At 42.2% G+C, this 22,939-nt stretch overlaps 1 protein-coding gene across 7 annotated transcripts in view; it reads left to right on the top strand.

Moving 5' to 3' along the window:
• Nucleotides 1-22,939, top strand: part of LOC116463095 (uronyl 2-sulfotransferase) — a 423,370-nt gene that overhangs the window by 129,580 nt on the left and 270,851 nt on the right. For all 7 annotated transcript variants that reach the window (XR_004246562.2, XR_004246558.2, XR_004246561.2 and 4 more), the window contains exon 2: nucleotides 9,529-9,572. Coding sequence is in view for 2 of the 7 variants with exons in the window: in XM_032146061.1 (XP_032001952.1) it covers nucleotides 9,529-9,572 (44 nt within the window). In the remaining 5 variants the exon portion in view is untranslated. The remainder of the gene's footprint in view (nucleotides 1-9,528; nucleotides 9,573-22,939) is intronic.

Genomic DNA, 22,939 nt, shown 5'->3' with positions numbered 1-22,939 from the left:
CAGCCGAGATCGCACCACTGCACTCCCGCTTCGGTGACAGAGAAAGACTCTGCCTCAAAAAAACAAACAAGAAAACTAAATGTGACTGATAAAATTTGGTAATATAAGATGAGGAAGCAGCGACCACTTATTGAGCATTTACTATATCCTGGACAGGCAGTGTGATAAGTACTGCACACATTTAATACATCTAATTTACATTTGATTTTAAATTTAAATTTACCTTAAATATATGTGTTAAGCCGTTCTTGCATTGCTATAAAGAAATACTGGTGACTAGGTAATTTATAAAGAAAGGAGGTTTAATTGCTTCGTGGTTCTGTAGGCTGTACAGAAAGTATGGTGCTGGCATCTGCTTCTGAGGAGGCCTCAGGAAGCTTACATATACATGGCAGAAGGCAAAGGGAGAGCAGGGGTATCACAGGACTAGACAGGAGTGGGAGCAAGAGAGAGAGTGGGGGAGGTGCCACACACTTTTAAACAATCAGATCCCACAAGAACTCACTACCACAAGGACAGCACCAAGCCATGAGGGATCCACCCCTATGATGCAAACACCTCCTGCCAGGCCCCACTTCCAACACTGAGGATTGTATCTCAACATGAGACTTGGAGGGGACATCCAAACTATATCAATATATTTAATTATCTTAACTCTGTGACTTAATGTCCTCAAGTTGTAAATGGGGTCATTAAACATCAAGAAAATTAAGTGATATTTCCAAAGTCACTCGGCTAGTAGAGGGCAGGTCTGAGATTTGAATCCAGGTCATTTGATTCTGGAGCCTGCAGGATTGACTCTACAATCCCTGGGCCATGTTCTTTGTCACTAGTCAGTTCTACTGAATCCGTTAAGTGATTCCCCTGTGGCTCCTTTTCACCATCCCTCTTACATAAACGTGATTGTGTCTGATTGTGGCTATTTAAAATGCACGGCACCCTGATCATTCATTTCATAGACCTTCCTCTTGTCAGCAATTCTACCAATTTCTTCTTTATTCCTTTTGTAGTTGTTGTTGTTCTCTATTGGATTCACATGGGCATGGCACAGCTCCTCTGTGCTGACCACGTTTCCTTATCTCCTCCCCATCCCAGTCGTACAGCCTGGAAAGAGGGAGTGCCTTTCAGGGATGAGACCAGAGGGTATCTTTGCTTCAGATTTTCCAGAGCCCTCTTACTTTTGGATTCTGTGGGCCCGTGAAGTGTGTGCAGGATCATGTATGAGTGGGGTGGTCATGTATGAGTGGGGGGATCGTGTATGAGTGTGGGGATTGTGTATAAGTGTAGGGGGTTGTATATGAGTGTGAGGATGGTGTATGAGTGGGGGGGTCCGGTATGAGTGGGGGGTCATGTATGAGTGGGGGGTCATGTATGAGTGGGGGGATCGTGTATGAGTGTGGGGATTGTGTATGAATGTGGGGATTATGTATGAGTATGGGGATCATGTGTGAGTGTCTCCAGGACTGACAGAATATCCCCTGGTGGTTTAAGTCAAGTGGGGCCCAGAGAAACTCTGGACAGATGGAGGGTGATGCTCTTAGTTCCTCTTTTTACCCATAAAACAAGAGATTCAACAGAACAATACATTGTTCGCAGGAACAATATGTTCTGAAATTATAAGTTCTGAAAAGTATTCTTGAAAAGATCTTTAGGGCCCCAGAAAGGTTTAGGCTCCCATATGGTTTAGGGGATGAGCTCTATGCCCAGAGGTGCCCTGTGCCAGCCCACTCCCAGGCAATCTGTGAGCTAGGCCTGGCCCTTTCCAATTTCTTTGCACCCCTTTGGAGCAGGTGCTGACCAGAACTGCTTGATCACCCTCCCCTGTCGCTGGGAGTTCTGTGATCATCCACGTTCCATCAGCATTCTCTTTTGACAAGAAGCTTGTTTTGTATAATCTCCCACCGGAAATGATGGAAGTGGCCTGAGATGAAGATGAGCCTCAGTAAAATCTGTTATGTTTTACTTCTGGAAAGTGGGATTCAGCCTAGATTATGAAGTACATGAATTTGTGTTTTGCAGCTCAGTGGCTCTCAACCTTGGCTAGACAGTAGAATTATGTGAGGAACTTTAAAAATACCAAATACCATGGACTTGTCCCAGAATAATTAAAATCAGAATCGCTAAGGCTGGGCCCTGACAGCAACATTTCTTAAAAGCAGGCGAGTAGAATGTGCAGGGAGGGCTAAACCTTGAGTGAGAAGATGGCGAGGCAGTGAAGGCAGCTCTAGTACTGCTACTGCTGCTTGTAGTAGTGCAGCTAGTACTGCTAGTGAACAGTTACTAGGTGCCTATCATGTGCTGGCGTTGTTCTGAGCATTTTTCATAGAACAAAATTATTCTCATGCATTCCTTATAATAACCTATCAGCTTATTTCATTTTCACTGATGTGTACTTGGAAAACCTTGAGGAGGTACAGCAGTGTATTCAGAGTGAAATCACGTTTCATGGGGCATTCTCCACTACGAAGGTGAAGTTTAACCTGTTTGTCTAGGTGTAAGATATCTGACTTTTCTTTTTTCTTTTTCTTTTTTTTTTTTTTTTTTTTGACAAGGTCTTGCTCTGTTGCCCAGGCTGGTATGCAGTGGCATGATCTCGGCTCACTGTGACCTCTGCCTCCCAGATTCAAGTAATTCTCCCACCTCAGCCGCCCGAGTAGCTGGGATTACAGGCACCCACCACCAGGCTCAGCTAATTTTTGTATTTTTAGTGGAGATGGGGTTTCGCCATGTTGGCCAGGCTGGTGTCAAACTCCTGACCTCAGGTGATCCACCCACCTCGGCCTCTCAAAGTGCTGGGATTATAGGCATGAGCCACTGAGCCCAGCCAGATCTCTGACTTTTCATATCCATTGTCTTGTCATAGAAGACTTAGGTGGTCTTGGATGGCAAACATGCCTTGGTTCTGCCAGCTGAGACCCAGGTGTAATACAGTAAACAGTGATCTTCAGATTCTGAGTTACAAATCCTGGCCTCCTAATTCCTAGAATCAGACTTCACATGAGTTTCTTGAAATGCATCTTTGCTAAAAATAGTTTATAAAACTGCCAGAGTAAGGAGACCTTGATAACATACTGCCACGCAGAGACTCAGGTGGTACATAAGAAGTCCTCCAAGTGCTCCAGCTAACTCCTGTGTACTTGGATTTAACGCCTTTGTACCTTTCCATGTGATCCCTCATGTTACATTTACAACCTCCCTGGGAGGGCTCCATCATGAAGGGCTAGATGGCTAAGGTGAAATTTAGATTGTGTTGTAATTTAGCTGGTTGCAAAGTCTGAGATCACTTGCCTTCTAGTCAGGTCATTTAAAAAACATATTAGGCCAGGCATGGTGGTTCACACCTATAATCCTAGCACTTTGGGAGGCCAAGGTGGGCGGATCACGAGGTCAGGAGATCGGGACCATCCTGGCTAACATGGTAAAACCCCATCTCTACTAAAAATACAAAAAGTTAGCCGGGCGTGGTGGTGGGTGCCTGTAGTCCCAGCTACTCAGGAGGCTGAGGCAGGAGAATGGTGTGAACCCAGGAGGTGGAGCTTGCAGTGAGCAGAGATCTCCCCACTGCACTCCAGCCTGGGTGACAGAGCCAGACTCCGTCTCCAAAAAAAAAAAAAAAAATTAAACCATTAGTGTAGTGTTGTTGGTTTTGGTGTATTCTTCTATCAATATATAGAGTATGTAACCACCACCATCTGCAAGGTATAGAACAGCAGCATGGAGTTCCCAGGGATGGACTAGGGCGTCGAAGCCACTTACCTGAGGGGCCTGGTTAAGCTTAAGTTTCTCTGAGAGGTTAAGCTCTATGGCCAGCCCTCACTAGTGATTTCTTGGCAGTTAGGTGACAAACTCAGAAAGTTTGGCTGATGATAGGAATGAGAATGTGTGAAGTTTTTCCCGCTTGACAAGACACTGTAATTCGTGATCCTCAACGGAGGGACTTGAGCCATGAAAACAAGGCTGGAATCAAAACTCTAAAGGTATAGGTTACTTTCCAGAAAGAAATGAATTGATTTACCCATAGAGGCCTCTGAAAATAAGAATGTCCTGCCTGGCAGAGTGCTGCCATCTGGATCTGAGCCTGGGGTGTCCTGGGTGGGTATACACAGGACATGTGGAGGAGGATGTCAGGAGCGTGCTTGTCCTCTGTCCTGGTCCAGACCCTTGCCAGCCCACTTCCACCTTTTCTTCCCTTCCCCCAATTTAGATTTTGAGCTCCATGCTCAAAGGCCTGGAGAGTTTGGGGCTGCCCTTCCATCCCCACAACTTAACACCCACCATCGACTCCTTGACAAGGCAGAGTAGCCAGAAGCTCCTTTGATGCCTGGGAGCATCTCCAGGAAAGCTCGTTTTGATAACAGCACTCATCCTTTGATCTCCACAGGGAGCAAGTTACCAGCTTCATTTTTTAAAATTCTGACAGTTTTGTTGACTTTGCACTCTGATGAAAGCGTAAAATCCTACAATGAAAAACTCTACCTAAATATCAATTAATAAAATAGTTATACCCTAGAAGAAGAGAAACTCACTGTCTCCTGCTAAAGAAATACCTTGTGTCTATGCAACTATTCTTTTCCCCTTTCTATACTTCTCTTATAAGGGCAAAGCATTTATGGCCTCTGAGTTCTAAGAAACCGTGGGAGCACGGTGATCTGCTGGTGAGATAACCGAGATAACAGGGCCCATGGTCCAGGTGCCAACACTGAGGACCCCCATTCCTTTCTGTGCACAGAAAGAAGCATTAAAGAGAGTTGTCTCATTTCTGGTTGGGCGCAGTGGCTCACACCTGCAATCCTAGCACTTTGGGAGTCCGAGGCGGGTGGATCACCTGAGGTCAGGAGTTTGAGACCAGCCTGGCCAACATGGTGAAACCCCGTCACTACTAAAAATACAAAAATTAGCTGGGCGTGGTGGCAGGTGCCTGTAATCCCAGCTACTCGGGAGGCTGAGGCAGGAGAATTGCTTGAACCTGGAAGGCAGAGGCTGCAGTGAGCCGAGATTTTGCCATTGCACTCCAGCCTAGGCAACAAGAGCAAAACTCCATCTCAAAAAAAAAAAAAAAGAGTTGTCTCATTTCTTTGATGTGACATCTGATTCTGAAAGTCTTCTACAGTGAAGGAATGGGGGAGGAGGAAGGTAAAGGAGGGAAAGGAAAGAAAGAAGGAAGCGGAAAGATAAGAAAATGATGAATTATATTAGAATATTTTTGCATTTTATGGAGCAGGAGGTATCAACAGTAGTCAGCCTGTACGGATTTGAATTCTGCTGTTTGGAGATGTGGGTAAGATGCTTAACCAGTATTGCTTTGAAGGGGCACTTGTGAGGATTAGATAAAATGATCTTTATAAAGTACCTGCCAAGTGGTAAACACTCAATAAATGTTGTTATACAATCCAGTGGCAAAAAATAGGATTTTCATTTCTTATTTGGTTTCTAGGTCCTTCTACAGAATAGGAGGTGCTCTGTAAATACTGACTGAATATGTAGATGAGAGAATGCCTACTGAGGAGGTAGAGAAGTAGCGCAGCGCACATTGCCCACATCTCTTCTTACCATGCTTAGGAACTTTTGTCATGTGCATCCGCGCATCTCAATTTTGAGGTAATGCTTAACTCTACCAGGGAAAGAATTTAGTGTAGACGTAACTGTTAAGACAGCTACAAAGCCAGTGTCCTTAAAACAAAAAGTCATTGAATAGAAAAGAGATAGAATTGACCATTTTGCTGTGATACACTGTTCTCTTATTTTCAGTATTTCTCACTTTTAGAACTAACAAAGGATTTAACTATTGAGTCAAAGGTATGCCATAGGACTTAGACCAATACCGGGGGAAGGTAGTGAGAAGGATTGTCGAGAAGGAAGTGTGAGAGGCCGTTAGACATCCAAGCTGAGGTGCTAAGGAGTTAGTAGGTACCCAAGCTTGGAGTTTGAGGAAGCAATCAGGCATTTAAATTGTTCTTTTTAGAAGTTTTTAGGAACTTCAATTCTTACGGAAACGTTGAATATTCTACACATCCATGTAGAAGCTTAACAGACTGGACTTCCTGTTTCCACTGAGGTTGATTAGACAATGACAGTAACAACAGTCACAATATTTAACTTTTATCAAGGGCTTACCTGGTGCTTGATCCTGACTTGGGTGCTCCGTATGCATTATGCCACTTAATCCCACACCATGTCTGTGACCTGGATACCATCATTCTCTTCATTTACACAAAAAGAGATAGATACAGAGAAATTAAGAAAATGACCCAGTATCATACAGATAGCAAAGTCATGGCATTGACTTATAAGGGGATAAATTATGAGACAGACTTCTGCGCAATGTGTGTCCTCTAAGATAGGTCTTTTCCCCCAAACTCCATGATTAGTGCTTCTGTTCACTTATTAAAAACGTTGGGCCAGGCACAGTGGCTCACGCCTATAATCCCAGCATTTTGGAAGCCCGAGGCGGGCAGATCACTTGAGGTCAGGAGTTCAAGACCAGCCTGGCCAACATGGAGAAACCCTGTCTCTACTAAAAATACAAAAAATTAGCCGGGTGAGGTGGTGCATGCCTGTAATCCCAGCTACTCGGGAGGCTGAGGCAGGAGAATCGCTTGAACCCGGGAGATGGAGGTTGCAGTGAGCCAAGATCGCACCACTGCACTCCAGCCTGGGCAACAAAGTGAGACACCATCTCAAAAAAAAAAAAAAAAAAAATTGCAGACCCCTTGGCTAAGGAGCAAACTGGGCTAATGTACTAGTAATAGTTCCTTCTTACAAGCCATCGCTAAGGTTTTGGTGTAAAGAGTTAGTTAGTGTGGTATTTCGTTCATTAATTGAATACTGAGTACCTACTCTTTTCCAGGCTCTGTTCTAGGAACTGAAGCAATGAACAGGTCACACAAGTCCTTGTTCTCATAAAGCTTGTACACTGGCTGAAAGAGATAGACAGTAAACAAGTAAATGAGTGTGCTATTTTAGACAGGGTATTCAGAGTGCGCATCTATAAAGAAGTTCCATTTGAATAGAGACTGAATGAAGAGGGTGGGGAATTGCTTCCCTGGAGGAGGATAGAGCCAGTTCAAAAGGCCCCTCATTGACAAGAGGCTGGAGTGCTCTGAACCACAGAGAAGGCTGTGGTGGCTAGTGGTGCATGGAGGGGGAGGTCAGGCCTGGGTGATGCAGGGCCTTACAGACCATGGTAAGGAGCTGACTCTTGTGTGTAGAGAAATTGAGTTTAAGCAGAGGGCTAGCATGATCTAGTAGATAAGGTTAAAAGGTCTCTCTGGTTGCTATATGAGTAGGAGAGGAAATTAGTGATAGAGACACAGGGCATCTCTCATACGGCCCAGAGGGACTGGTGAGAAGTGGTCAGATTTGAGTTATATTTTGAAAGCCAAGCCAATAGGACTTGTCTTTGGGTTGGTACCTATAGCATAGAGGAAAAAGATGGATCAAGAACGACTCCTGGGCTTTGGCCTGAAAAATGGGACACATTTGGAGGAAGGGATATATTGTATAACCCAATAAGGAAGACAGTGGAGGCAGAAATTTGCAGGATGGAATTGGAGCAAACAGGGTTCTGTTTTGAACAGGGGAAGTGTGAGATGCCTTTAGACATCCAAGCCGAGGTGCCAAGGAGTTAGCAGGTACCTGAGCCTGGAGTTTGAGGTAGCAATCAGGCATTTAAATCATTCTTTTTTAGGAGTTTCAAGGAACTTCAGTTCTTATGGAAAATTTAGTATTTTAGAAATATTTAGTTGTTGAGGCTGTCTTCGATCCTTGAGATTGATTCCTGGAGAACATGCTGGTGTGTGCTGGGATTTCTCATGCTTCCCCTGGGGAAGGCATATTCCCATGCTGAGCAGATGGGAGCAACAGGCAGCCGCACCAGCTGCACGGTGGTAGAATATTTCTAAATGGTTCTCCAGGCACAGGCAGCCATTTTTCTGAATTCTTTGACACATATAACCTCTTTACTAAATCCAACATAGATCTTACATCCTCTTCATGCACACTCCCAGTGGAGTTCAGAAGTACATTAATTAAGGTCTAACAAATTGTTCATCATGTTCACATTTAGAAGGATCCTAAAATAGCCCAATCATGGGCATGCTGGGTGTTTGTGTTTAAGTGTCTTATACACTAAAACTGACCCCGATGTTCCTTTACTATATACAAATGGCCATTGTGAACACCAAGTGGGCTATAAATCAGAAGATGACAAAGAAAAGAGGAAGGATGATGACTCAGTATGGAAAAACCTATAAGCCAGAACCCGCTTATTTATTATGTTTGGATACATTTCCCCAGTTCAACTGTCCCTGGCTTAAGCCCTGCTTCCCCCTTCTTAGTCCAGTTTCTTAAGTCATTTTTGCTCTCTGCTGTCAAAAGCACCTTTCATCCACTCAGACTAAGACACTGATCTTATTCCCCAATCATCTACCGTTCTCTAGAGGTATTCTTATGGTTCCATTCCATGATTTTCTACATTTCATTCCATTAGCTTGTTTGGTCATTTTTACTTTTCTGGTGAGATGATTTTCCCCAGACTCACAAGAGTTACCGCTCTTGGACAGGCGCCTTCGATTATACTGATTGCATCATTGGCCCCCCAGGTGATCAAACATCTCCAGATGGTAATGTTTACAGTGCCTGCCTCACACAGAAGCCCGAGATGGCAGGAAGGACTCTAGGTAGGCTTTTCACATGGGTAGATGCCTGAGCATGCTCTGGAAAAACCAGTCTTCTCTCCTCTCTGCAGTTTACCAGCTGTGTGACTGTGCACAGGTTACTGAGTTTCTCCAGGCCTCTGTTCTCTCCTCTGTTAAAAGGGGACACTTCTAATCCATCTCTGGTATTTGCATTAAATAGATAAATACCTGTAAAGCACTTAGCAGAGTAGCTGCTACTGAAAGGAAGTCAGTAAACTTTAATTCCCTTCCAAATCCCTTTGAGTCTTTTATTCATCAGGAAACAATAGCTGTGCACTCTGAATACACACATGCCAGTAAATGGCTATTAGTGAAGACAAATCAAACTCCGGAAACAAGCTAGCCTGAGGAGAGAAGAGAAACGGACAATTTTAAGACAAATTGGAGAAAGACAGTATGGGGTTCAGGACCGGCAGCATCAGCATCTCTTGGGAACTGGTTAGAAATGCATGTTCTCAGACTGGGGCTGGGCAGTTTTAACAAGCCCTTCGGGTAATTCTGATGTACAGTAACATTTGACTACCAATGGTCTAAGCTAAACTCAGCAGATAAATGGGTGAGGAAAAATGGTGCGTGTTACTGCGTGTGTTATGTATGTTTGTGTGCATACATAACCATGTGTGTAGAATGTTTGTAACAGCTGAAACTATTAATCAAACATGGTAATATCAGCAAAATCCAGTCAAACCAGTGATTAATTGCCCATTTTTCTTTGGTACTGTTGTCTGAGTAGAAATACTGTATAACTAGAATGCTTATTTTCAATAACTTTGCACTAAATTCATTTGAAGTTTAAAAAACGGATTCATCAACTTTTTCCTTTATTTTCTAGGAAATTCCACTTACTTGGATGACCATGGACCACCTCCTAGTAAGGTAAGATCTTTGCTTGTGATATAAGTCCTCTTTTTCTTTTATCATACTTACAGCCTCCAACAAGTGGAACAGATCTCTCCTGGACATGAATAATTCACAAGAAAGGGTAGATGACATATGTGAAATTGATGTTTAACTTCTAACAAGGAGGAAGCAGAAAAGCATGATGATAGCCCAGATGACAGGGAGAAGGAGCCATTGTTGAATCAGTGGCTGTTGCTGCCCAGGCATTGGAGCCTGAGACTGACTTCAGACCTCTGGCAGCTTCTCCTGTTTGCACCTCATTTTCATTTGCCTTGGCATCGATGCTGGCCCACAGTGTGATAGCCACACCCGGCCTCCCCGTGCCTTTGGGCTTTGGGGCTAGACTCACATCTGTCCTGTTCTCTCCAGCCTAACTGGGTTGGGATACTCCACTTGAGGCCCTGCCAATACCCCCCTCAAGGCTGCCCTGGCCAGGCCTGTGAGTCCACTTTTGTTTTTTCCTGTAAGTAGTTTTGTCTGACTGAAGGGGCAGAATAATCCTTTAGTATAGTATCCCTAACACTGTTTACTTTCTTAAGCTCAATGAAAACCGAATGCTAATCTACTGAAAAGTGAGCAAACTAGAACAAATTGATCATTGTATATAAGAAAATACATGCAATGCAATCAGTTACCCTTTATTCTAACCGTATGTCCCTTGTACTTTTTTGACATCATTTTTTTTTCCTTCTAGGAAATGAGGGGGATTGTTGATCAGTACTTGGGAAGGGGTTGTGCTTGGCAAAATAAGAAGCTGGCAACCCTGTATCTGTCACTTCAAGAATGTTCTTTCTGGCGTGTGAAATCCTAAAGTGTAGATACAAGCACTCTAGCTCTCCCCATACTTGGTTGTTTTCTTAGTCTTGGACCACTTAAGGTGATGCCTACAAAATGCAGTTGTAAATACACGGTGAGAAGATAATGAACCCCCAACCTTAGAGGCTTTGGGGAAATTTACTCCTGTATTAGTCCATTCCTGCATTGCTATAAAGAAATACCCGAGACTGGGTAATTTAAAAAAGAAAAGAGGTTTAATTGGCTCACAGTTCCGCAGGCTGTATAGGAAGCATGATACAGGCATCTACTCAGCTTCTGGGGAGGCTTCAGGAAACTTTCAATCATGGTGGAAGGCAGAGAGGAAGCAGGCGCATCTTACATAGCCAGAGCAGGAACAAGAGGGATGGGGGGAGGTGCCACACGCTTTTAAACAACCAGATCTCACAGGAACTCACTGTCGCTGTGACAGCACCAAGGGGAATGGTGCTAAACCCTGAAAATCCACCCTCATAATCCAGTCACCTCCCACTGGGCCCCCTCCCCCACCGACACTGGGGATGACAATTAGACATGAGATTTGGGTGGGGACACAGATCCAAACAAATCAGCCCTAAAGTCTGTTTAGACCACCCCTACATTCATGAGCATGAACTTTGGAAGAAGATATTTCTGGATTCAACACTGACGCTGCCACTTTCTAGCTGTGTGACACTGGATGAATTACTTAATATTTTGAGCCTCAGTTTCTCATGTGCAGGGTGGGACTAAAAATACTGCTTACAGCACAGGATGCCTAAAATGATTGAATGAGCTGATGTATGATGAGCACTTGACACTGACATGCGATAAACATTAAATCAAGGGTGGCTGCTGTTAACTGTACTGCAGTAACATTAAAATTATTGATGAGTGGTACAGCAGTATTTATCACAGTCATCGAATGGTTCTACCACTTGATCCACTACCTGTTTATTGAATGCCTGTGATGCTGCAGGCAGTAGAAATACAAATACCAAACAAAGCAAGAACAACAACAACAAAAATAGCCTCTATTCTAGAGGAGCAAAGGAATATAGAGGATTATGTTCTCTCTGGGGATAAGGACCGTGTCTAACTCGTCTCAGTATCCTCACATTCTTGCATTAGCCTCAATGCACAGAGGCACATCATGACTATTCATTAAATTTCACTGAATTAGACCATGGAATCCAGAGCTGGAATCTGAACTAGGTCTTCTGGCTTCCCTCCCAGGTTCTTTCACTGAGCCAGTATTCTCAAACTTTAGCTTGCATCGAAAGTACCTGGAGGCTTATTAAAACACAGATTGCTGGGCCCAGGCCCCAGAGCGTCTGATTCAGTGGGTCTGGGGTGGGAGCTGAGCATGTGCATTTCTCACAAGCTCCCACATGATGCTGATGCTGTGAGTCTGGAGTTCACATTTGAGAGCCACTGTTCTAAAGAATATAAAGAGAACCATTTCCTTAGACATTTTCTGTGGTGTTTTCACTGTTAATAGCCTAGAGAGAGTGATATGGCTATTATCCAAAGTTTATTTATTAATGTAATGATGACTCACCATCGTAAGTTTTCTTGTAGAGAAAACATTTTTAGAGGGGTCAATCACCTGCCTAGGAGGGACAATAGAGGGGGAAAAGAAGAATGGTGCCGAAGGTCCTGGTAGGTGTCCTCACCAGTGACTTCCTTTTTCTCCCAAGTAGGGAGGGGCCAGGTGAAGCCCTCCACAGCCCCCTGCCCTGTCATGATATTAGGGAGTGGGATTAGGTGGCTCTGTCAATGGGACCCATCAGCTGTTTTCCTCAATGGCTTTGTTGTTCCTGGCTTGATAAACAGGGTTTTACATGGTCTGAAGACCCAGACCCTTTTTTTATGAACTTGCCTTTTTGACCTTTTTCCTTGGTGGCCAGCCTGAGTCAACACTTTGGTCTTCCTGCTGGTCTTGCTGTGGCTGGGTTGTCTGTCCTGCCTGCCTCTTTGCTGGGACTGTCAGTGCCTAGATTTGGTGTTTTCTGGCTTCACTTCCCCTTCTCCCATAGGGTCTTCCCTAGCTGTGCCTCTTCCCCCTGCCCCTACAGTCTGGTCTTCAACTCCCCCATATCTCCCCCAACCCTTAACTAAAGCTCCTTGTAATATGCAAAAATGATCAGGTTATAGCAGATTATTCAGACCCCTTTAGAGTAAATCCAGTTTTATAAACTCTTTACTAGTTTGAAAATTGGGAGCATAATCTCTTTAAATCAGCAGAAGTTTACCTAATACAGAATCTTTCACTATAACTGTATTTTCATTATCTGGGATTGGAGTAGCAAAACACTCTTGATTTTCTAAGCAGTAGCCATAAGAAGAAGAATATAAAAATGGGTAAAAATAATACTGGTATGTGAACATCTTCTCATCCGTTCTTATTGCTTCTGGCAGGGTGGAAATGAATCTCAGAAGTGATGAGGTCAGACTTCCGGATAAAGGTCCCTCACGTGTCCCCTGGGGTGGGGCCTCAGCGGTTTAGGTCTGTAGACCACTGGCTTATCCCGGGACAGGGTGGCATGCAGACGATGAGGACTCACACATGCCTGGCCTCTGGAATGAACCCTTACCCTGGCAGGGAAAAGCAAGACTCGGTCCAGACCCATCCTTTTCATATTTGTTTAGCGCTCAAAAATAACTTTTTGATGCCAAGACTGAAAGAGTTGAGATCTAGATAAAATAAGATTTTTAAACCCTGAAAATATACTGAGGTTACAGGCGAGTTCTCATTTTATTAAACATTCAATTTCACAAGTTTCACATTCCACAAGTAATAGCCATTTAGGGAATGGGGTGTGCCACACAACACATACTGGGCCCCCGTCCTCATTCTCTCCAATATTTTCATAAGAAAAAACAAAGGCCTCTGATTTTCACTTGTTTTTAAAATCCAGTTGAACCTCACAGCTCACCTCGGTTTTTGAGCTAAGCCGCTATTTAAAGGTCGATGTTAATATTTTCTTTCGGTTGCCACATTTTACTACTACTTTGTGTGTACACAGAATACAGTGGTTTAAGGTTAGAGCACCGACTAGAATCACCATAGAGATTTCTAGCAAATGAAACAGAAAGATTATTTTAACTACAAAAACAAAAGCATGATAGCTCTTTTTGTGAAATTGCATGCATATGTTTGTATGTATGTCTACAGAGACAAGCCTGGAAAGGGTAATAGTGTTTTCTCCAAGTGGTGAGATTTTGGGAAGTTTTTACCCAGTTCCTTTTACTTTTATGCATAATTTGAGTTCATTAAAGTAACATCTGCTGAATCTAAAAATCAGAAAAAGAAATTTTCTGGTGTGAGAGAAGATTAAAGTTGGGTTTAAAGGCTTCAGTGCCCTGGCCTCTGCAGCATCATGTGCAGTGTCCACAGACCCGAGAAGCTGACATTTCCCCTCCTTGGCTTCACTTCACCTGGGACATGGGTACCTGGTACAAACAGTGGGCAGCAGCAATGATAAGTTCTGTTGGTAACAAATAGGATGTAGATATCATTTCATATACGTTAACTTCCCAAACCCCATAGATAAGGAGAGCTGTTCTAACCGCCTCAAAGATAATAAAATCACTATCCATATCTGTTTTTTCCTGTGTGCCACACACTATGCTAAGCACTTTGCATGCAAAATTTAATCTCTATAAATGATATAAGAGAGGAAGTAATTTTTAAATCCTTACTTTACAGATAAGGGAGCTGGATTTTAGAGGGACAGGCTAACTTGCCAAAGGTCACACACTAAGTAAGCATTGGACTTGAGATTCCAGCCCAGGGCTGTGTGTATAGCTCCAGCGCTCATATTTTTAACCATTTCAAAATTACTAATTTAAGTAGAAATACAATAATTTTCTACCTTATTTCTAAATTTTTGCACTTTTAAATAAGCAATCTGGTACACTGATTAGTATAATACACAAATTTTAACCTTCAGTATACCAGAAAAAAATAGTCATCACCATTTACCATTTGGGTTCAAAGGACACTTAATTTTTTAAATCAATGCAGTGAACTTTTTCACATCTACTTTATCCGTTTTCTTCTAGTAACCTTTGTATACTTACCTACCTTCAGCACCTGAACGTTTTCAAACTGTATATAAAGTAAATTTTGGTATACAAACTTGAAAAGGTGAAAGAATACCATCCCACATTCATTTAGCAAAACAGGATGGTCCAGGTTCTTTTCACAAAATATTATTTGAGGGAATCCTTCCTCTTGAACGACTGACTCTATAAGAATAGCATGTTTTCTTGTTGTCCTTAGAAATATGTTGTTCATTCAATATATTTAGAGAGTTTAAGAGAATTAATCTATGATGTCATCATCTGAAGAGTCGTAGTCTGAGGTTTCGTTTCCATGATCAATTTCATCATCATCATTAGAGTCTTCAGTGCCGTTGCGTGATGGCTTGCATTCATCTCTGATGCTTCTGTTGTTTGTGAAATCTCTCTTTCTGTCAATTATCTTCTTTTTGTCATTATAGGCAAGAATGAAAAATTTGAAATTCTCCACTCTAGTCAATGAAATTAAAACAAACTACAAAGGTGATGTCTCTAGTCTCCTTTTATATCCTCCAAAAAGATGATGTAATACTTTGGGTAACACAATAAGAAAGATGGAGGATGATGCAATAGTGACAATTTATTTCACTAATGAATCATTCCCCTAGGCCCACGCTGTTTAATATGGTAGCTATTAGCCTCAGGTAGCTATTTAAATCTAAATTAATTAAAATTAAAAAAATAAAAATTTCGTTTCTCCATTGCACTAGCCACATTTCAAATTCTCTGTAGCTGTATGCAGCTAGTGGTTACTGTCTTGCACAAGAAAAATAGAACATTTTCATCATCAAGGAACATTCTACTGAATGGCAGTGTTTTCTAATCTATTCCATTGTTCCTGTATGTTTCTATTACTTTAGTCTTTTTAAACCTTATTTGGGAATAATTGATATATAACTGGTGGGTAATTGTTCCTGAGATGATGAAATAGCAAAATGTTTCAAGATATAGGAATAATAAAATTACAAAGATGCCATAATGGATCTTAGATTTTCTTAAATGGTCTGCTGGACCCATATGGTAGTTGCAAGGTCGAATGAGTTTTATTCTCTTTCTTTTTTTAAAAAAAAAGTATATTTTTCTCTTTTTCTTTGGAACATCTCTAAGAAAGAATAAAGTTATAAAATATTAATCCATACAAATAGTTAGAACTGCTTGAAATTTATAAAACCTAAAAAACTAAAAGTGGGTCCAGTGGATGCTAATAGTATATTGAGGGTTAAGATATATTACTGATATCTACGCTTGTATACAAAAGCATTTTTATATATAAAATATTATTTTTGCATATAAAGTATTAGTATTCAAAATTCTGTTGTAAAATGGGTTCATTAGAAAAAAGCTTACAATTATTATGCTGATCAGCAATCTCCAAATGAATGAGAAGTAGTAATATGAACTGAGATAATACTTGTATAGTGCTTTGCAGCATCTGGCAGTGAACCACTGCTCAATAAAGTTGAATCCTTCCTACCCACACCCCCAGAAGCGAATTTCCCGTTAGTATTAATTGTTTAATGCCTACTTAGTCTAAGGGATCAGGAAGACATTTAAAAAATTGAAGATGATCTCTGTCATCTAACAGCTTATAATCTTGTTGTGTCATAAGGTTTGATGGAATCAAAGACAGAGAGCACATGACTGATATATTCTTAAGTCTAAATGACATGCATTCATCCAAGTGTTTACTATGCATCAAATTTGTCTTGGGCTCTGTGCTGGGTGCTGAGGCTGTCAGGCCACAGAATGCACAGTCTATGCCCTCCAGGAGTTTAGTCCAGTCAAAGGACAGGCTGGCAAACAGATTCATACCTTCCATACCACTCAGGTTTTTCCCCCAACCTTCTTTCTTCACTTTTCCTCACCATTCTCATGTTTTTAGCTGTGTTATTAGCCCCAACATTCTTTCCAATTTCTTCTATTTAAAATTTATTCCTGCTGTTCAAATTGTGTTATCTTCTATACAAAAAACATATTATATTACATCATATTTTTCTCTGAAAAGGATCTCAGTGACAATTCATTTAAGACAAAGTTACTGAAGAGAGAGGTCCTGTTGCCACACAGCAGAGGGACATGAGAGCAACAAAGAAAAACAGTAAGGAAGTCTGCTCTCTTTCAAACAATGTGCCTCTATTTCTACCGGAGACTTCTCAGCCTAACTAAACCGTTAGGCTAACAATATGATATGGTTTGGCTGTGTCCCCACCCAAATCTCATCTTGAATTGTAGCTCCCATAATTCCCAAGTGTTGTGGGAGGGAGCCGGTGGGAGATAATCATGGGGGTGGTTTCCTCCATACTGTTCTTGTGGTAGTGAATACGTCTCACAAGATCTGACGGTTTTATGAGGGGAAACCGCCTTCACTGATTCTCACTCTCTTCTCTTGTCTGCTGCCATGTGAGATGTGCCTTTCACCTTCAGCCATGATTGTGAGGCCTCCTTAGCCATGTGGAACTGTGAGTCCATCAAACCTCTTTCTTTTGTAAATTGCCCAGTCTTGGGTGTGTCTTTATCAGCAGTGTGAAAATGGACTAATACACAAAACTACCACAAGTTCCTAAGAAAGATTACATTTTTGTTTTTTTTTTCCCCCTCTTAATAACTTCTTTAGATTTGGAGACACATTAGCAGAAAGAGGTTCCATGTTCTGTAGTAAAGAAACCATGATGTCCATTCCTTGCTTTGAGCTTACAGATGAAAACCCAAATATATTACAATCATAGTAGGTAAATTACTTACAGAAGGTATTGGGAGTACAATGGCCTTCAGTTGGCTTGGTTAAGCATTGGTGACCTTGGAGAAGATTTCTGGATCCAAAAGTCCCCATTTCCGGGAGGGCAGGATTGCTGGATTTTGTGTGTGTACACAGTCTCCTTTGGTTAGCATCACTTTTACTTGCAAGAGTAGATTTCAGAGAAAAACACGTTTCTTGTTTCTGTCTCCCAAAACCTCAAAGCCTATTTTTCAGGATATAGACATGCCCATCCACCTGGTTTTCCTCTTCTCTGTGAGGACCTGCAAGAAGCAAATAAATCTCTGGCACAAAATTGTGTTGGGTGCGGGGCCGCCCTGCCTAGCATGCTTCCATGTGGCTGCAGCTCCTGAAGCCATTCCTGCTGCTAAGAGGGTGCCCCTGGTTCCATGCTCCTATTCATTGTTCTGTAAAGAACATCCAATGTGGTAAAAACCCACATTGTCTGATTTTCTTTGAAAAACAAAGAACTGGCATTCTCAAGAAGTTTATAATACTTTCTTATTTTTGTCTAAGGCTGAAATGATGAAACCTCTTTATTTTTAACTTTTCAATTATTTTTAATTATGAACTATTCTAAACACAAAAAAATGAATGAGACTAATAAAATATATATCCAATATGTCCAATGCACTCACCCACCCCTTAGGCTGAAAACATGTGACTGTGTTCATTTGCTTCATGCTTCCTTCTGACCTTTCTGTTCATTCTTGGTGCCTGGGAGGAGGCTGAGAAGCATCGGTTTTAGAATCAGATCTCAGTTCAAATCCTAGCTAGGTCACTAGTTACCCTAGGTACTCTAAAATAAGTACTTCACCTCTTTGAGCTTCAATTTCCTGTTTCTAAAAGAGGATTGTAATGCCCACCTCTCAGGATTGTGAGGCTGAAATGAGATCACTGGAATGCACTTACATTGATGCCTGACACATGGTAAGTACCCAGCAATGGGTCCTTGGTTCTGTAGCTGTTTCCTTGATGTAGATTCTGGTAACTCAGTTTGCTATAACTTAGAGCAAGCCTAGTTCCCGATCCCCCACCCCACCCCACACCCTATTTTCGTTGGATTTTTACTTTTATTTTATTTTTTAAAAAATTTTTTGAGACTGAGTCTCACACTGTCATCCAGGCTGGAGTATAGTGGTATGATCTCGGCTCACTGCAACCTCCACCTCCTGGGTTCAGGTGATTCTTGTGCCTCAGCCTCCCGAGTAGCTGGGATTACAGGCGTGCACTATCATGCCCAGCTAATTTTTATATTTTCAGTAGAGATGGGGTTTCACCATATTGGCCAGGCTGGTCTCAAACTCCTGACCTCAAGTGACCTGCCCGTCTTGGCCTCCCAAAGTCCTGGGATTACAGGCATGAGCCACCAGGCCCAGCCTTATCTTTTTTTTTTTAATTTTTTTTTTTAGAGACACAGTCTTGCCCTGTCACACAGGCTGGAGTACAGTGGCACAATCATAGCTCACTGTAGCCTTGACCTCCTGGGCTCAAGCTATCTTCCTGCCTCAGCCCCCCAAGTAGCTAGGATTACAGGTATGTGCCACTATGCCCAGCTAACTTTTTTTTGGTAGAGATGGGGTCTCACTCTGCTGCCCAGGCTGGCCTTGAACCCCTGGCTTCAAGTGATCCTCTGCCTCGGCCTCCCAAAGTGTTGGGATTATAGGCACGAGCCACTGCAACTGGCTTCTTTGGATTTTTAAAGCAATTACATGCCAGTTGGCAGACCAGATATGAATCTCTTACCTTATAAGAACATTGAGGTCTTGTAGGTATCCCCGCTTTGATGCCTTTGGGCTAATTCAGGACACTAAGCAAGGCCTTTCACAATCCCTTACCATTTTGTTTTTTCTTAAGAATATATTATTCTCTGTGTTCAAACCTGACTTTACCGAAAGTCGTTTTTTTTTAAAAAAAAATCCTACAAAAGAAGTGAAGCTGCTTTTCATTTTATGGAAGAATCCATTGCACTGGGTAATAGATTTGTGTTTAATGATTCATGATAAATATATCAGGTTTAGAGAACGAGAGACCTAGCAAGACAGAACGAGGCTGGGAGTTAGGAATCAGTTTCACTCTGATGAACGTGACCTTGAAAGAGTCCCTTCCACCCTCTCATTTTTTTTGATCATTGCAAGTGATAGGAAAATTAATGATGTGAACATTTTATTTTTGAATAATTATAAGAGCTTCTGAGACCACTGTATGCTGTAGAGAACTTTATGCTTTGGTATTCTGTTGGAGATGGGTAATTAATAGCTTAGAAGGTAAAAGAATCTGCAAAAGGAAAACAAATCAACCTTACATAATAGGGTTATTGTTTTTTAATCCCAAAGTCGCCTGTATTCCCACTTCACTCTTACTTCACCCTCATCACATTTCTTAAACCATTTATGTGGAAGGGTTTGGCCCAGCTGGCTGCTTTCTGAGATTTCAACTTTCAGTGGAGATCCATGTCCAAGTTCAGACACAGTCCTTCTAAATTTATCAATTTTATGAGCATGTAATATGTCTACTCTTGCCCAGGAAGAACATAACGAATTCATTTCTTCCTCCACAAATATTTAGTGCTATTAAGCACATCTTTCATTTTTTTAATTAAAAAATTCTGTGAAGCCACAGGTTTTAAAATATGTAGTTTATGTAATTGTTCTTTTAGTATCTTCCCCACCCCAATCCCCAGGGACCAGTTATCATTGATAAGATGTTCACCAAGCCCTATCCAAACCAGCATCAGTTACAAAATCATGAGCTTAACTGGTTGTTGGGGCTGGGCTGTCTATAACAAAAATGAAGGGCTTTAAATGAAGCATGAAATTTTAAAATGGCACATTGTTGTTGGAAAGCATATTTAATCAGGAAAGTGCTTTAGCAAATTAAGAAAACCCATGCCACCATTCCTTGGCAGAGTGGCAGTTGCCTCAGGGCTCTCAAAGTTGTAATAACTTAATTATCTTAGCAGCTCCCAATATAGCTACCTAAGTTTTTTTTTTTTGTTTTTTTTTTTTTTTGAGACGGAGTCTCGCTGTGTCGCCCAGGCTGGAGTGCAGTGGCGCGATCTCGGCTCACTGCAAGCTCCACCTCCCAGGTTCACGCCATTCTCCTGCCTCAGCCTCCTGAGTAGCTGGGACTACAGGAGCCTGCCACTATGCCCGGCTAATTTTTTGTATTTTTAGTAGAGATGGGGTTTCACCGTGTTAGCCAGGATGGTCTCGATCTCCTGACCTCATGATCTGCCCGCCTCAGCCTCCCAAAGTGCTGGGATTACAGGCGTGAGCCACTGTGCCCGGCCTACCTAATTCTTTTCTTGTTTATTTTTTTATTAGATTGTATGATCATTTCTTTGTTTTAAAAATTATGCCTGCTCCTATTGTGTTTTAATTTGGGAAGTACAGAAAATTATAGACTAGCAGGAAAAAATAATTATCCACAATGCCACCACGCAAGGGCAACTAAAATGAACCATTTTCACCCATCTAGTCTTTATAGTATATTAATAATATTTAAGCCTCCTGTCACATTTGTTGCAAATATTTCGTCAGTCCTTGTATGTTTAATCAAACTTGTGCATGCACGTAACACACAGAGTTTACAGAACCAAAGTCCTCGTTGAAAAACAGTGGCCCCGGATGGCGCCCTGCACGTCACTTTCTGCTCTTTTATCTGGTTTTTTAGTATTAACTTCATATCCCTGGTTAACCTGTTATGTTGCTGCTTCCAGATTTCACTCAGCTTTAGGCATTGTCTGTGCAAGAGAAGGATTTAGCTCTTTCACTGCAGCTGACCCGCCCCCCCCCACCCCCAGCACCCTTCTGTGTCATACATCCTTCTTGTCTAGGTGTATGTTACTGGGGCTAAATCAATGCCCAGTGATTTTATTGTTGCAACTAGGTAGACAGGAGTGACAGCTGAGCCATTATTATTATGTCTCCTTTCCTGCTTATCTTTTCATTTCCTTTATAACAAATATTGTCTTGTTTTGTAAATTTATTTACATACTTTTCTATGATCCCCAATTTATCCTTCAACTCTTCTCCAGTTGTGTAAATCTCCCCAGAGCCTTCACACACATTAGGTGTTGTGTCAGTGTGGAGTTGATGAAGTCTCTCCTGGGGTCTTCTTGTCTGCTCCCATCAGGACGGGTTGCTCGCTCAACCTCATGCTCAGGTGTGTCTTGGGATCTCCTTTCACTCTCTTCTGTATCGATATGGTTTGGCTGTGTCCCCACCTAGATCTCATCTTGAATTGTAGCTCCAACAATCCCCACGTGTTGTGGGAGGGACCCAGTGGGAGGCAATTGAATCATGAGGGTAGGTCTTTCCTTTGCTATTCTCGTGATAGTAAGTCTCACGAGATCTGATGGTTTTATCAAGGGGAGTTTCCCTGCACAAACTCTCTTGTCTGCTGCCATGTGAGACCTGCCTTTCACCTTCTGCCACGATTGTGAGGCCTCCCAGCCATGTGGAACTGTGAGTGCATTAAACCTCTTTCTTTTGTAAATTGCCCAGTCTGGGATATGTCTTTATCAGCAGCATAAAAACGAACTAATACATGTATTCACTCCTATTTCCTGCATTACCATATTGTATTTGTTCCTTTTTGCTGCTGTAACAGTTACAGCAAGCTTAGTAGCTTAAAGCAACACACATTTATTGTCTTACAGTTCTGGAGGTCAGAAGTCTGAAATGGGTCTCACTGGCCTCAAATTGAAGAGTCAGCAGAGATGTGTTCCTTCTGGGAGCTCTGGGGCAAATCCATTTCCTTGACTTTTCCGGCTTCTAGAGGCCACCAGCATTTCTTGACTTCTCCTTTATCTTCAAGGCCAGTATTGTTGCATCCTCAGATCTCAGACTCTCCTTCTCCTCCTCCTCTCTCCTTCCTTAATTTATCAGGACCCTTATGATTATATTGGACTCACCTGGGTAATCCAGGCTCCTCTCCTCAGCTCAGGATTCTTAACTTACCACATCTGCGAAGTCCTTTTTGCCATGTAGGGTAACATATTCACAGAATTTGGAGATGAGGACATGGGCATCTTTGGGGGACCATCATTCTGCCTTATTTCCTCAGCCTCCACTAGCTTCTCAAGAAACGGTGCATGGGACAGAAGTCATCTGAAATAGTGCATTTCTGAAGATATCTTTATCCTTGATTGATAGTTTGATGTGACGTAGAATTCCAGATTGGAAATCTATATTAATCAAGATAGGTTAGGGTGATGCAATTATAATAAACTCCAAAATCTCAGTGGCTTTGCACATTAGGGTTTATTTCTTGCTTATCTAAGAAGTAGCTTATATAGCTCAGGGATCCAGGCTGTTTCCATCTTGTGGCATTAACCGTCTCAACACAGGACCTCCAATGTTACTGTGGCACAGAGCAGAGAGGAACTACAGGGGCACGTAGGGAGACTTTTCAGCCCTTCAGCCCGGAAGTGACCCGTGTCACTTTTTTTTTTTTTTTTTTTTGAGACGGAGTTTTGCACTTGTCACCCAGACTGGAGTGCAGTGGCGTGATCTCGGCTCACTGCAACCTCCGCCTCCCAGGTTCAAATGATTCTCTTGCCTCAGCCTCCTAAGTAGCTGGGATTACAGGTGCCTGCCACCACGCCTGGCTGATTTTTGTATTTTTAGTAGAGATGGGGTTTCACCATGTTGGCCAGGCTGGTCTCGAACTCCTGACCTCAAGTGATCCACCTGCCTCGGCCTCC

This window comes from Hylobates moloch, unplaced genomic scaffold (assembly GCF_009828535.3).
Source record: "Hylobates moloch isolate HMO894 unplaced genomic scaffold, HMol_V3 SCAFFOLD_27, whole genome shotgun sequence".
NCBI lineage: Eukaryota > Metazoa > Chordata > Mammalia > Primates > Hylobatidae > Hylobates > Hylobates moloch.
This window is presented reverse-complemented; position numbering and strand designations above follow the sequence as displayed.